At 38.4% G+C, this 15,181-nt stretch overlaps 1 protein-coding gene across 2 annotated transcripts; it reads right to left on the reverse strand.

Annotated features, from left to right (window-relative positions):
- Positions 1 to 10,293: 10,293 nt before the first annotated feature.
- LOC121808645 (ubiquitin receptor RAD23b-like) lies at positions 10,294 to 14,013 on the reverse strand. Of its 2 annotated transcripts, none has more exons than XM_042209232.1 (12): positions 13,795 to 14,013; positions 12,975 to 13,136; positions 12,817 to 12,855; positions 12,626 to 12,729; positions 12,495 to 12,539; positions 12,225 to 12,402; positions 12,021 to 12,143; positions 11,901 to 11,951; positions 11,776 to 11,823; positions 11,590 to 11,699; positions 10,764 to 10,842; positions 10,294 to 10,673 (listed from the first exon to the last, which is right to left on the reverse strand). In XM_042209232.1, exons 1-12 carry the CDS (start codon positions 13,858 to 13,860, stop codon positions 10,647 to 10,649), a joined length of 1,032 nt encoding a protein of 343 aa, XP_042065166.1. In that variant the 5' UTR covers positions 13,861 to 14,013; the 3' UTR covers positions 10,294 to 10,646. The 2 variants fall into 2 exon arrangements, with proteins under 2 accessions (XP_042065166.1, XP_042065165.1); XM_042209231.1 differs by having other exon boundaries at positions 10,294 to 10,680.
- Between the last annotated feature and the right edge of the window lie 1,168 nt (positions 14,014 to 15,181).

Here is a 15,181-nt window from a genome sequence, read left to right on the forward strand (position 1 = left end):
ATGAAGATCTCTGAATCAATTAACGAGCTGCCTATGTGTGACACCGCAGGGAGCTTTGATCTCCCCTTCCTTTTTAACAAGTGACTCACTATGCTTAACGATGGTGAGGTTAAATTTTACGAAGGGGGAATGCAGAAATTGGTAGCTACACAACCGATTCAGACAGAAGAGGCATCGCCAGCGACTGAGACAGAGGATGACTGGAGGAAACGAGTGGAAGCAATGTTGTTTAAGCTAAATGAGGCTGCGAAGTCACATAGGAGAATTAGTGAAGCTCAAATGAAGAAAATGACTCAAGCAATTGATGTCATGCTACGAATTATTGATGTGGTTGAACGGAGAATCCTCTTAGCACAGCCACCCACTACCTCTGCTCAGTAAATACCGATTCCGCTAGTCAGCCCACCAGATTAAGGAAGGAGATCCCGAGACCAAGCCAGCCCAAGGCTAGGAAAGATGCACCAACACCACCACCACCACCCAGAGGAGTAGCCCAGAAGCCTGGTCCCCGCAGGGGCCAGGGACAGAATTGATCCGACACCCCCGAGTAACCAAGTAATTTTAAATTTCTGTTTTTTTTAGTTTTCGTCTAGTTTTCTTTGTAGTATGCATGCTAGGAAGTTGTTTTATGCTTTCTTCCACTTAGGCCATGGCTTGGCCTAAGTGTGAGAAGTTTAAGTACCTAGTATGTGTTATTTTCTTGTATTCTTGTGTATCTGCTCACACTTAGTCCATGGCTTGGCCTAAGTGTGAGAAGATTGTTTTGTACATGTTTTGTAGTGTTTTTTTCCATTCTTACACTTGTCTCAATGCTTGGTCTAAGTGTGAGAAGTTTGTGCTTTGTCGTTTTCCTATTTTCTTGTTTTTGTCGCCACTAACAACCCTGCTTTCCACTTCATGAGGATTGCTTGGGGACAAGCATAAATGAAGTGGGAATGGGAAACAGTTAGTGCAGTTAGTGTCTTGTACATATTCTGTTAAGTCTAAGAGCCAGTAGAAAGTTTTTTTTTAGGATCTGTGTTTGCATAACTGGTTTAATAAATAGCAAAAGCCACTTAGGGAGAGTAATTGAGGAGAGAATGCATGCTAATTTGTAAATCCCTTTTCCTTAATAAATCTAAGTCAGTTGGAAGAAGTAAGAACGATAGAAAATGCCTGAATTTAAGCTTACTGTGAAGCCCTCTTAAAGGTGAGTTATAAGCCTAGAGTAGAACACTTTCTACTAAACACATTGAAAATAATAGAGTGGCTGCCATTGATGCTAAGGGAAAGGTGACACAGATAGTAAGGACTAAAGGCAATAGGGATAACCATTTTGAGCTTAATTCTTTCGAACTTGCTGAACCTGCCTCATTGGAAATGCACCCCTTAGTGAACTCTTTTGGCCTATACTAAACTGAATCCATTTATTGGAACCTTTAGCCTTTATGTCATGTGAACAAGGGGGTAGGGATGGAGTAGCTCGATGGTAGGGGTAGAAGATAGATTGAGAAACAAGGGAAAAATGAGAAAAAGTTAGAAATAATAAACGGGCAAGGAAAGTTGTAACTTGACCCGGGAAAAAGTGGTTAGAATATGGGCAGAAAAATAGATATACATGTCATCAGGCCCAGGAAAAAGAAAAGAAGTTAGAAAAGAAAATGGGCAGGAACAGTTGTAACCTGACCCAAGAACAAATACAGATATAAAATAAAAGAGAGAAGAGAAGAAAAAAATTATATGACCCAGAGAAAATAAAGTAGGGAAAATAAGGCCAATTAGCCAAGGAACATCTCCAAAATGTTGGGGAATATGAAATCATACACGGGGAGGTTGTTACCAAGTTGTCCCTAGTTCACATGTTCGAGTCATGTTTCACCTATACTGTTGAACTTAGATCCTTTAGGATTCTCACCGATAAACACTGTAATCCCCTAGCCCCGTTACAACCCAGTGAAAGACCTTAAGGAACTATTATGTGGCATCAATCTTAAGGCATCAATGGTATGGCAAAATTAAGAGCGAATGATCCTTACGTCTCTGGTGAGGAACGAGTGATCGTGTGAATCTAACAGAAGGTAAAATTTTAGGCTATCTTGACGAACTGACAACTTGACTAGATAGAAGAAGGGAGGGGGAAAAATCTGAGGCTGTAAATGCTTGGATTGACCTTAAACTTGTGGGGATGGCTGCTAGAAATATACCAGCTTATGCGCTTATGTGTTTCCTTTTCTTTGTCCTGTTATTTGTGTGTGTTTTTTTTTCTTTTTCTGTTTCTAGGTCTAGGAATTTTTTGTTTTTTTAGGATGGTTAAAAGAGGAGGATGCATTGAAACTTGCCTTATTTCTTTTTTCTTGTCTTTCATACTTGACGACAAGTATGGTTTAAGTGTGAACAGTTTGATAAGGCTCGTTTCATGCATCTATTTTATATATAAATTATGTGTTTTCTACGGTGCTAACATGCATTTATAAGTCCAGGTGCGTGAATTATCTACCAAGCCCAAGAACGAAGAACAATTACCAGGGTAGGGAATTAGAAGAGAAAAAAAGTGAAGAAAAAGAGTGAAATCCTCGACGGCACAATCGTCAAATCAAGAAGACCGTTGCCACAACCGTGCTCTTGCCAGCAGCACGGTTGTGTGCCCGGCCCCACTTTTTCTGCATGCTCTCTGGCAAGAGCACAACACCCACAGCTGTGCTCTTCCGCAAGGACGAGCATAATTAATTTAAAATTCAATTAGACAATAACATTTCAATAATACTAAAATTCATTAAAAAACCTAAATAATATTACAAATGACAAATAAAATAAAAACGACATAATTAAAATCCTAAAAAATTAAAAATTACATAATTAAAATACTAAAAATTTAAAAACCACTACGCGTTGCCGAATTTCGCCCACATGTGTTTGATTAGGTCTTCTTGTAGTTGATTGTGGATTCGGGTATCGCGCATTGTGTGCCTTGTCTCGATTCTTTGGTCGACCGTCGTATGCTCGCCTCGGCGTGGGGGAGACCTCGCTGTTGAGCTTCCGGCTTCGTCCTCGTCATAGAAGCTAGCCGCCCTCGGCCCTTCGTCGGCTATAATCATGTTGTGTAAGATAATACACGTGAACATGATGTCAGCGATATTATTCACGTACCATAGCCGAGCCAGGGACTTCACAATGTTGAATCGGGCTTTGAATGAGGGATGAATGTGTTGATAGTTTGTATGAGAATTAAGAATGAAAGATGAATGGGAGATGAATTGATGCGATAAATGGATGATGAATGTGTGTATTTATAGATTATTTTGGGGGAAAAAAATAAAAAAAAATCAAAAAAATTCAGAAAAACGGGAAAAAATGACAATATTTTTGGGATTTGGAAAAAAAAAATTTATAATCATTTTATATAATTTAAAAATGATTTTTAAAATAAAAAAATAATTCAAAGGCAACGGCTATGTCGTTGCCCAATCATAAGCCGCCACGTCGCCTGCTCGCTGGCACGGTGCTGCTCGATGCATCGAGCAGCGCCGTGCCAGCGGCGCGAGCGCAGCGGCGGCGGTCCTCGTCCTCGCCGCTGGCACGGACGACGGCCTTCACTCCCACCACCGTTGCATCGAGCAGCGCCGTGCCAGTGGCGCGAGCGCAGCGGAGGCGGTCGCCGCTGGCACGGACGGCGACCTTCACTCCCACCACTGTTGTGGATGCTCTTAAAGAACTATTATGTGGCATCAATCTTAAGGCATCAATGGTATGGCAAAATGAAGAGCGAATGATCCTTACGTCCCTGGTGAGGAACGAGTGATCGTGTGAATCTAACAGAAGGTAAAATTTTAGGCTATCTTGACGAACTGACAACTTGACTAGATAGAAGAAGGGAGGGGGAAGAATCTGAGGCTGTAAATGCTTGGATTGACCTTAAACTTGAGGGGATGGCTGCTAGAAAAATACCAGCTTATGCGCTTATGTGTTTCCTTTTCTTTGTCCTGTTATTTGTGTGTGTTTTTTTTTCTTTTTCTGTTTCTAGGTCTAGGAATTTTTTGTTTTTTTAGGATGGTTAAAAGAGGAGGATGCATTGAAACTTGCCTTATTTCTTTTTTCTTGTCTTTCATACTTGACGACAAGTATGGTTTAAGTGTGAGCAGTTTGATAAGGCTCGTTTCATGCATCTATTTTATATATAAATTATGTGTTTTCTACGGTGCTAACATGCATTTATAAGTCCAGGTGCGTGAATTATCTACCAAGCACAAGAACGAAGAACAATTACCAGGGTAGGGAATTAGAAGAGAAAAAAAGTGAAGAAAAAGAGCGAAATCCTCGACGGCACAATCGTCAAATCAAGAAGACCGTTGCCCTAGGGATTTGAGCCACGCCTATAAAGAACAGGAAGCCTGCGATAAGAGAAAAAAACGGAGTTAGAAAATTTCCTTGGCATTTCTGGCTCGCTTTCTAAAAACTCACTTAGCTCACGCACTTGGTTTAATGGGAGATCTGGGGTAGATAGTGTGGTGTTTTGTTTAGTTGGAAGGGTACACCACTCCGAGAAGGAGTGAAGAAACAATTTACTTTTCGCACGTACTTTTTATCTCTCCGATTTCCTTGCCGGGAATCCGGCGACTGCTTTGTGACTCGTTTACTATTTATGGTTAATCTAGTTTCGATTCTGTTTTCGTTTGATTCTGATGCTTACTGCTCTGAATTACTGTGTTGGATGCTTTTCGCAATTGATTTGTTGATCGGAGTTGAGATCGGAGTTGATCTACTGAATTGAGATTGAATCGGAGTTGGAAAGATGTTGAAAGTTGTGGATCTGGCCTAGTTGGTGATGAATCTGATAGATCTAGTTTAGATTTCTTTTAATTGTTCGAATATGAGTACGTAAGTTTAGATCTGCATCGGAACCATTGTTATTGCTGATTACTTGGTTCAGTAGATTAGATCTGATAGTTCTTAGTTTAATCTTAGCGTTCGTTGTTTGATTTGAAACATGCTCTGTTTTCATGTTCTGTTCTGTTTGTTTCGTATTTGATTGTTGAAGAAGATGAAGTCGATCAGTAGTTGTAGTCGAGTTTGCTTTAGTTTGTTAATTGCAGCTTTCTATCAGTGGCCAATTAGGGAAATCTGTTTTTCCGTTTACTTTTGCATGCCTTGTGTTTGGTTATTTTAGGAAACTCTTTTACTTGACCCAGGAATTTAGTGAGTACTCTCAAGTTGCATTTGGATACGAAACATGCATGCATTTACGTTTTACGTACTTTCAATTCTCCAGATCTGGTAGTTAGAATAGACTAGATTTCAATTCCCAGGCCTATTAGTTAAAACTCAATCCTCATGTTGCGTGGCAGCAGCCAACCCTCCAAAAGTTCTCTCAATGCATTCTAACGCTTCCATCCTCGTGGATTCGATCCCGACTTCCCTATACTAGCCAATAGTGTAGAGGGTTGAGGTTTTGAAGCGAGATTTGCCGTGACATCTACTGCATTCTGAAAGTTCACGATTTCCTAGACCCTGTGCTCTTGCGAATCCTCTGGACCTAAGAATTTGCATTTAAAGAAGAGCTATCAAAAAAACACACACCACATCCGCCCAGCTTCACCTACCAAAGAGCCTACATTACAACCGAAAAATAAAGACCTTTCGGTCTTTTGATGCTTAATCACATTTAGTAGAGGAGGGATTAGACTTTGAGCAAGCCTATGGTAAACTTTGCATGATGCATGATTTGAGTGTTTATATACACATTGCCATATACATTTTGAGAGTGAGAGAACACTTCCCATCTTTGGAAGTTTGCCACATGTGAGTGCATGAATTCAAGGTGTTCCACGAGTTAGTAATGAAAGTGCACTAATAAACCTTGCTTGATTTGATTGCGTTAATACATGCTTGATCTATCTATTCCATACTTTGAGTCAATTATGACGTCTAGTCTTTGTGAATTCCGTGCGTCTATTCTTGTGTCTTCTATGTTTTGTTCGAGGACAAACAAAACTATAAGTTTGGGGGAGTTGATACGCTCGGATTTTGTACGATTTTAAGGTCTATTTTTAATGTCAAAGTTGCATTACATGTCCATTATTTGCATATTTTGTATATTTTGGTATTTTGACATGTTTTATGAGAAATGTGCATATTTGAGCCTAAAACAGAGTTAAAATGCGAAGTTGGAAATCTGGAGCTGTTCTGCATGTCCAGCGGTCCGCTGCAACATTGTCGGCGACCGCTGGCGCCCAACGGCCACTAAGCCAGTAGCGGCCCGCTCCGGGAAAGTTGTGCATGAAGTCAAGACACGCCCAGCGACCACTGGAGATGCGTGGCGACTGCTACCGGGAGTCCAGAGAGTTACGGGATGATGGATGGCGACCGCTGAAACAAGTGCAGCGACCGCCAGCCAAAGGCCAGAAGCCTCGGATAACCTCATGGCGATCGCTGGCCAATGTGCAGCCCCCCGCCAGGAAAAAACGGCGAGCGAATTTGCCCTACTTTCTCCCCAAGATTTACCATATTTGCAACCCTTTTCCTTATTTGAAAAGGGGCGATTTCTCCCCTATAAATAGCCCTCAAAGCTTCATCAAAAATAAGTTTCTCTCTTTATAAAATACTTCCAGAGTTCATAAGTTAGAGTACTTCATTGTGCAAGGAGTTGAAGAAGAATTCAAGATCATCAAGGCTACAAGGATTCAACTTTTGGGTTTTATTGCTTTAGTTCTTATGTTTTCATTGTCTTCCCTTCAATCTATGTTTTTAGCTTATTCAATCATGTGTAACTAAACTCATAGGATTCTAGGGATGTGTTAGTAACTTTTATTAGTTTATACAATTTCTATTTCTATTTAATATCCGTTTGTTCTTACTTTGTTTCTTCCTTAAGTTATTCCGTAATACTTCACGTTTGAGTGACACATTCGGTGATGATTTAATATAACTTGCTACATAATCGTGAGAGGAGGTTGGCGAGTTAGATCCACTTAATAGACACTACAATTAGCTTCCTTTAAAACGACACTGTTAATTGAGAGTGAGGACTTTGTAAGGGTCTTAGGAGCTTCTAGGAGTTACATATTTAGGATTGACAACCCTAATGTTCGTAATCAACGTTTGCATCGCATGAGCATAAGCTAAGTGACTTGTTCTATCAAAGTAAGAACTGTGTTAGGGTGTTGTAGTTGGAATTTGTATAACCATAATTGTGAAAGCACATCCCTGGAATTCCCCTTATCTCTATACTTTTATCTCTGTGATTTATTTGCGATTAGTTGTTTCTTTGTTAATTGTTTTCAAAAAAATCTTCCAATTTTTCAGTTTTCCAAATAGTAATTTAGTTTTAGTAGAAGATATCTGGTACTAACCGTTAGCTATACTATTCCTACTCTGTATACTTGCAGGTATTTATAGTGCTTAATAAAATGTGCATCACTAGGTTCCGAATAATAAAACCTTGTTTCGAGCTTCTCTTGAGAACATTATCAAACAGACTCTCCTCGCGCACGATTCAACATAATAGCAATCCTAGCACCGCTAGATATTAATCATCACTACCCAAGATATCAGGATTATTGGTTTGTGAAAAACCGCACCATTTGATAAGTCAAAGTAATGCATAATCAATACTGTATGCTCAATGTTAACGTATATAGATTAAGAAATAGGTATTTATCAAGACCTCGTCTTTCAGTAGATAGCATAAAGACATGTCTTGCTGCTAGATCCGTTCAGTGCTATACCACACCAATGTCATCTTATTTCAGTAAGACCTAGAAATAATCGAACTGACATTGCAACCTTTCGCAATAGGTAGTCTAAACCTATCTGGGTTGTGAAATTCTTCTTTTACTTTGTTCAGAACAGACCGTGTTACCTTAAAGTGGACGACGCCCACAACCGGTCTACTAAAACAAAGACTTAAACTTATTTAAGTTTCTTATACACTTAAATATTTAATAAAACAACCATGAAATATAAAACATAACAACATTACGACAAAAATAATCTGTTTTATTCCTTGGAAAATAAAATAAGAGTTTTTACAGTATTCAATCACTCGAAAGGTGATTTCTAGTATACAAACTCTAACACTATTATGTTGAATCGTGCGCGGGATGAGTCTCGTTTGATATTGTCCTCAAGAGAAGCTCGAAACAAAGTTTTATTATTCGGAACCTAGCTAGTTGGATTTTAATTATTCCATGAATAATAATCAAGTGTTTCGTGTTGAGTCCACTTTTGGAATTAATAAGATGTTAATTAATTAAGTCCATAGCAGACACTAATTAATTAATGGACATTTATATCTTAAGCGCGGAAAATAAACATTTAAATAAAAATGGAAACTCGGATTACTTATAATTTCAGATTTGGATGTGCAGTGCAATATTATTACTGCAGTGGCTGATAATGATATTCCAATATAAACTTGTATTAAATTGTAAGTTCAATTTAATTAGTAAAGCTAATTGAGGGAGTCCACATCCAAACCTCCATAGATCCCTGGCTGGATCCAATATATAACTATTATAAATAGGAGAATAAATGAGACATAAAATACCCTTAATTTTGTGACTAAATTTTCGTTCCCTGCCTCTACTATGCAGTGGACGAAATTTTTGTCATTTTCCTACTCAATGAGGAATTTTTGTCTTCTTTAGTTAAGTCATAGTGTTCTGATAAGATCAGCCCACACTGATTTCGAAATACAGTTCGGGAACCAGTTAGAAGATCCGTGGTCTAGTATTGAAGATCTTCATGTGGAGAAGTAGCGAGCAATCTGTGATTCTTTGGAGAATCAAGAAGGTATTAATCCGCTCCATAGAAAAGCATGTTTTAGGTTTCAATTAATCAAAAGCATGTTTATTCAAGATATGTGCATGTTACATGTGATAATTACGCGAATAGAATTTGTTTGAATAATCTGCTTAATAGATCGTATTCTCTGATTTATTTGTGCTTCCGCTGCCAACCCCATCACAAGTTGCGAAATAGTATAGGTGATCAACCTTTGAATGATTGTTTGGTCACTTTCATTTTGGGATTAGTCATTTCCAACAAACACCAGATGATAGAGAGTGGTTTTTGAGACATGCAGTATTGCGAGTGAGGCGATTGCTCGGCCTTGGGGCGAAGCCCTTGGTGAGTGGCCTTTGAGAGCCTATTGGGTGGCCGATCGCAAGGGATCGCAAGACCCTTGTAATTGGCCACCATTGCAAATGTTCTTGCGAAGTAGTAGGTTTTATGTATGTCTCATTTTCCCCCTTATTACGCTGTCCTTTGACATCTTTACATGTCAGGGATGGCAATGTGGTCAAATTAGAATTTTCATTCATATTGTTATTTGGAGTCCTATTGCAAAAAACTTATTTGAGCTGATAATCATAGTCTCTGAGCTTGCTTAAATATTTAAACTATAAGCTGAAATGTTATAACATTCATCATCTTTAGTCATCGGCTTCTTTAGTTTAAATATTTATTGCTTTTAGTATTGCAACGAAGCTATGATTTCTGATCTTAATACTCTCTCTGTCCCGTAAAAGATGTTACACTTTTGAGACGGCTAAGGATTTTAAGAGGTTTTGTTTTGTGTGTTAATTGGAGAGAGAAAATATAATATTTATATTAATGTGAGAGTGAATTTTTTCTAAAAAAATGTAACATCTTTTATGAGACAAACTATAAAGGAAAGTGTGACATCTATTATGGGACGGGGGAGTATATGAAATAGGTAAGCGGAATCATTTTTCCATCTTCAGTATTCATTGTTCCACTTGATCTTCCCCGTAGCTAGCATGTACTTTGTCGTGCTGCTCACAGGTTGCTCAACGTCTTTTAGAGAGAGCGGGAAGTTGGTTGATGTAGGCTGGCCATCTGTCTGGGTTCGTAGGTTCATATTGTAACTGGTTGCATTGTTAATATGGTCCCTCGTCGCACCAGTCCTCTTCCCTGATAGAGAATTCTGATGAACCTAAGTTATCCAGGCGTCACACCAGTCCTCTCTTTATTAAAATATTCAACTAATTTTTTCTCTCTACTTACTCCACCTAACAACTCCTAAAATTCCGTGCCACTTAAGAATGTGGACATCTTGAGTGAGACCGAAGGAGTATTTAACAAAATACAAAATGAATGTAGTATTAGAAAGTCTGCGCCAAATTCAAATAAAACTGCTTCCCTATGATCAGCAATCCTAATTTCATAATAAACTGATTACTACTAATTTACTGCACATTGATGTCTTAAGCCCTTCTCTTATTTGTGAAGAGCCAAATTATTACAAACATATTCGACTCTCATACTGATGCATAAACTAATTAGACAACAATAAAATTTGTGTAGAATTTGTTAATCACAATAAAAGAGTGCATCGCCAATGATCTTTATACTGCCTGTTTTGAACAACACGCGACGTCATTTCTTTTGGTTTTCCTTTCTCAATCAAGCTTTAACAAATCATCAATACACACCCTCAAACAACTACAAACATACTATACATATATATATCATCTTTCAAAATGTTGCAGGTATAGCAAGGAAAATTTCGTTCAACGTTGTAATTTAACTTTAAAAAAAGTGGTCGATCTAAACCTGTAAGCGTCTTCAATCTTCAAAATCTCCGGCGTTTTCCAGCAAGTAGTTCAGTGCTAGCTCTTCATTGCGATCACAAGCTAAAAATGCCTCGATCACAAGAGCTCTATCGAATCCCATTGCTTCCATCTAGAAAAAATGATGTTAGTTTATTGACATGATTGGCAAATACTAGTGTATGCAAGAACCAAGCCATTTGATATGTTTCGTACTCTTTCAATTGCCTCCTGTTCTGCAGGTGTAACACTCACGGCATGGGGCATGTCCTGCTCAGCCTGATCAAATATATCCCTACAACATTCGAAAGCTACTCAGGTCTACATGAATATATATCAGGAAAATTAGTTTATGACAAAACACACGTGTACATAAAGATGATTGTCCAAACAAGTATTCCCTCTGTCACTACCTAAGTGGGACGTTTTCCTTTTTGCTACGTCCCAATCTAAGTGGTAAGTTTCCTCTTTTGGTAATAATTAACTCACTCATCTCTCCTACTTTATCCTCTTATCTCTCATAATTTATTTTTTCTTTCTTACTTTATTCTCTTTTTTTCTTTCTCTCTCTTACTTCATTGTTAATAATTTAATTAACTAATCACCACTACCTAAATTCCTCAGCCAAAATAGGAACTTCTCAAAACACCACTCAGACGCAAAGTAATCTTACTACAAAATGGAACTCAACGCGTGGTTTGGGAACACCTAAAAAACTCCTTTTACAATGCCAGAGGAAAAAAGCGAAGCTGATGAATGCCGGATTTTCCAGAAAGTATAGGTCAAGGAAAATTTTTGAGAAAAAGAGAGATTTAGGCACAGTAATGTTTAAGACATAGAAAACACACTCACCTAAAGTAGAAGCACTAAATGCAATTCCTCACACTCTCAATAATACAAGGTTTCACAGGTCAAGCATAGGTTTTAATAAAAATAAAGAAGGGGTGTGATAGTAATAAGAATTTGCAGTAAGATAATATACATGAATCTTACATGAACAAATTCCCACGTGCTGATATATAAGCAATATCTTAATACTCACCCCTCAGAACCATCGACAGGTTCATTAATTAATTGGAGGAACTCCTGATGGTTTTCTTGTATGAGTCTCAGGAGTGAAGGATTTTGCTTTCCAAGCTCCTGAAGCATGGGCTGTAAAAGGAATAAATTTAGCTCCAGGTAAAAGAAACCATTAGCGCAGATGAATATTCAGTCACACAAAGGCAACCTGCAGAATCTGTGGATTAGCTTGAACCAGCGAACGCAGGGCTTGAAACTGGATCCAATCAGAGAAAATTTAATAACATAGCTCGTATAAAAGGAATAGAAAATGAGGGAAAAAATTTCATCAACCTGTTGGTTGTTCCTGAGGAAACCGAGGGATCCAGCACCAGAAATAGTCTCCTGTATTCCGAAGAAAAGTGAGAAACACAAGAAAAAAACACATGAATCAACGCCAGGATGATGAAGAACCTGAGGAAACAAATTCAACGGGGATGAGTTCGGTCCTCCTAAAGCTGGTGAACCAGTTCCAATCATGGAGTCGACAAGAGGTTGGGCCAATGGTACATCCACTTCTGCGGTCTCAGGGATTCCCTGATAAAGGAAAATAAAAATTTGGCATCCATTATAACCACCACAGATAAAAGTAAGGCATGAAGATAAATGAAACCATACTGAATACAAGTAGTCAACGGCTCGTTCTGCATTATTGTATGCAGCTCGAAGAGCACGTCTCACTGTCTCTTTGTCCCAATTACCACCACCCATATCAATCAGTTGTTGAATAGTCTGGTCAAGATTATCAGGAGCAACTAAACTGGAAGCAGCTTCGTCATATGATCCAGATTGGTCACTGTAACAATAATATAAACATTACTGTCAGATCTCACGAGAACTTACACAAGCATGTGCAATTAGTCAAGTACAAAGGAAAAGGTTCCATACTTCGCTAATGGAGCAACAGAAGCTGGTCCGGTGCTCTTAGGAGCCCTACATGACGATAGTAACATCGTAAATAGGAATACATATATAACCATCAGAAATGTAGCATATTCAGATGTTATACTAAAACTCACGGTACGGATGCTTGAGCTTCAGCCACAGGAGCAGGAATACTAGCCGGTGGAGCTGGATTACTCGCTACAGCTATTTTACTAGCTGGTGCAGCAGTAGAAGCAGGCTGCAGAAATAATTAAGCGTTAATTGTCTCAAAACATAATGAACAAGAAAATAAAGAGAAGAAACACATGCATTCCAAGGTACGCACCTGAGAAGATGTTGACGCGCTTGAGCTCAAACTTTTGCTCTGTATTTGGCAGGAAAAAAAAAAGAAATGAGGTGTTTAACAAGGCTCTTTCATCAATTTTTCAAGAATCACATGTCAGCTGCACAACCAGCACGACACTAGTGCAGTACATTGGTTACCTTGCTTAGCATGACAACAAGAAAGCCATCTTCGGAGACATTGTTATCAGCTAAGGTACTTTCATCTTTCAACACTTTCCCATTATAAATCAACAACTGCTGACCACATGGATAATTATCTTTGCCTTGCACATCTTCAATGCTTTTCTTAACAGCCATTATCTAGACGAGAAAAGTATCCAGATCTTGATCAGTCGACGATAACAGGACACAGATGCTAACAGAACACCCTTCCTAACATTGAACTATTCTTCGACAAATCTTAACACAGTAATCAAATAGAAATAACAGACCCATCAAAGCAAAGTGAAAAACAAACTACACATCCCCAACAATTCTCACTGACAGCCTCGTTACTTCGAATCCCGGAAACAAATTCCCCCAAAAAGTTGAAAACTTTACAGAATTTTGGCTTGCACACACTTCCCCAAAATGTATCAAGATGATAACTTTTCTTTCTACAGACAAGGGACATCCCAAAAATACCCACTATACAAAAAAGCCCTTACAAAATACCCAAAATTCCCATTCCTTGAACAAAATTTCAACTTTTATGACATGTTATCACATCAATTGACATCATCTATGACCCCTAATTAATTTTCCTTGAATTTCTTTAGTCATTAACACAAAAGGGTCATCAACTACCCCACATTGTCCAATATAATTTCAAAAATTAGAAGGGGAAAAAAAGGAAGCTTAGCAACAGAGCAATCAACAATGGGCTAGTATTTCAGATGCAGACCTAAAAAAGCAAGTACAAAATTAAAATTAAATGCAATTGGTTTTCACGTTAGTTACAGAGAAGAAAGATACTGACGGTATCGGTGGCAGGGACGCTAATTTGGAAGTGGCTGCCTTTGAGAGTTTTGACGGTGAGCTTCATATCGCCGAAAACCAGCAATTTTAATCAGAAAAATGCGAAATTGATGAGAAATATTCAAACCCTAGAAGCACAAAATGGATCGAGAGGGGGAATTGAGAGAACGGAAAAGGGTGCGGTAACAAAATCTTGAAAACTTGTCAATTCAATTTGACACTGAATTTGGCACGACCACACGTGATACAATTTTGTTAAATGCGATTTTTCAATGTAAATAGCGACTCTTGTTGATTCTATTAGAGCAGTTTTAGCCTTTTAGCATTGACAATGACATGCTCAAACCGAACCAAACTGGTGGTTAACCAGGTTTCATAACCGGATCCGGAACCGGCGCGACGGTTCGGCGGTTACCAAGGGCTGGTTCAAGTTCAACATTTTCAGAAACTGGAGTCACGGTTCTTCGAATCAAAATAGGTTTCAGGCTACGGGGTTTCAGAAACTGGAGTCACGGTTCTTCGAATCAAAATAGGTTTCAGGCTACGGGGTAGGCTTTCAGGCATAGGGTTGCAAAAAACCGATGGTTTTCCGTCAGAATATCCATGTCCCTATAATTTCTAATCCCCTCATTCTTGTATTGACAAGGATTTCTCTTTTAAATATCAATTTTCTACTCACATTATCACACTTCAATTTCAATGTCTTCTTCTTGTGATGAGGACATGCATCCCCCTCCACCCGTACCACAAAGTAGTAAAAGTCTAAACTATCATCAACTATGTCTATATTTGTTAAACATTACAAGAAGGTGTCAATAGTAGTGCTGATCCATTCTCTCAAGAAATGACTTTGGAGTTTAATGCATGTTGTAACAATTGTAAAAGGATGGTAGGGGATACTGTCATTCGTCATATGAAGACAATTCATCTGATCGAACATGGGCATGCCCCTACCGCCAACTACTTGGTTAGTCAGATAAGAGAACTACGTGGACTTTGATTTCCCAATGCAATTGAGCATTGAGGATACGTAGACACCTCAATCTAAGTTTTAAATTTAAGTTGAACTGAAGTCCTTTCTCCTTTATTTTTTCATTTGTTTCAACTTTGAAAATATGCAACTACAATTGTAGTTGTATATACTCTAGTCGGTGAAGGAGACTTCTCTATAAGACTAAATACAGGAGACCTTTTGACAGTTCTACCATGCATGATTGTTGATTGTTAAATTCAACATTTAAGTTTGAATTGCTAAAGATGTCTTTCGCCAACTATGAGTATATACTTTTAAATTTATTGTTCAAAACTTCAAAAAAAATTATTATTTGTGAATAGCCTCATTGTAGTCTCTTTGAAATTTAATCATTCATCGCAAGACTCTGTTGAAA

The sequence above is a fragment of the Salvia splendens genome, chromosome 6, assembly GCF_004379255.2.
Source record: "Salvia splendens isolate huo1 chromosome 6, SspV2, whole genome shotgun sequence".
Taxonomy (NCBI): Eukaryota; Viridiplantae; Streptophyta; class Magnoliopsida; order Lamiales; family Lamiaceae; genus Salvia; species Salvia splendens.

Bases quoted from the DNA above. Each gene is read 5' to 3' on its own strand.
- LOC121808645 (XM_042209231.1), bottom strand. From the start codon at position 13,860: ATGAAGCTCACCGTCAAAACTCTCAAAGGCAGCCACTTCCAAATTAGC. The intron at 12,730-12,816 runs GTGCGTACCTTG...TTATTTCTGCAG, and splicing joins GCGCGTCAACATCTTCTCAG to CCTGCTTCTACTGCTGCACC. The intron at 11,824-11,900 runs GTTGATGAAATT...GATTGGATCCAG, and splicing joins TCCTCAGGAACAACCAACAG to TTTCAAGCCCTGCGTTCGCT.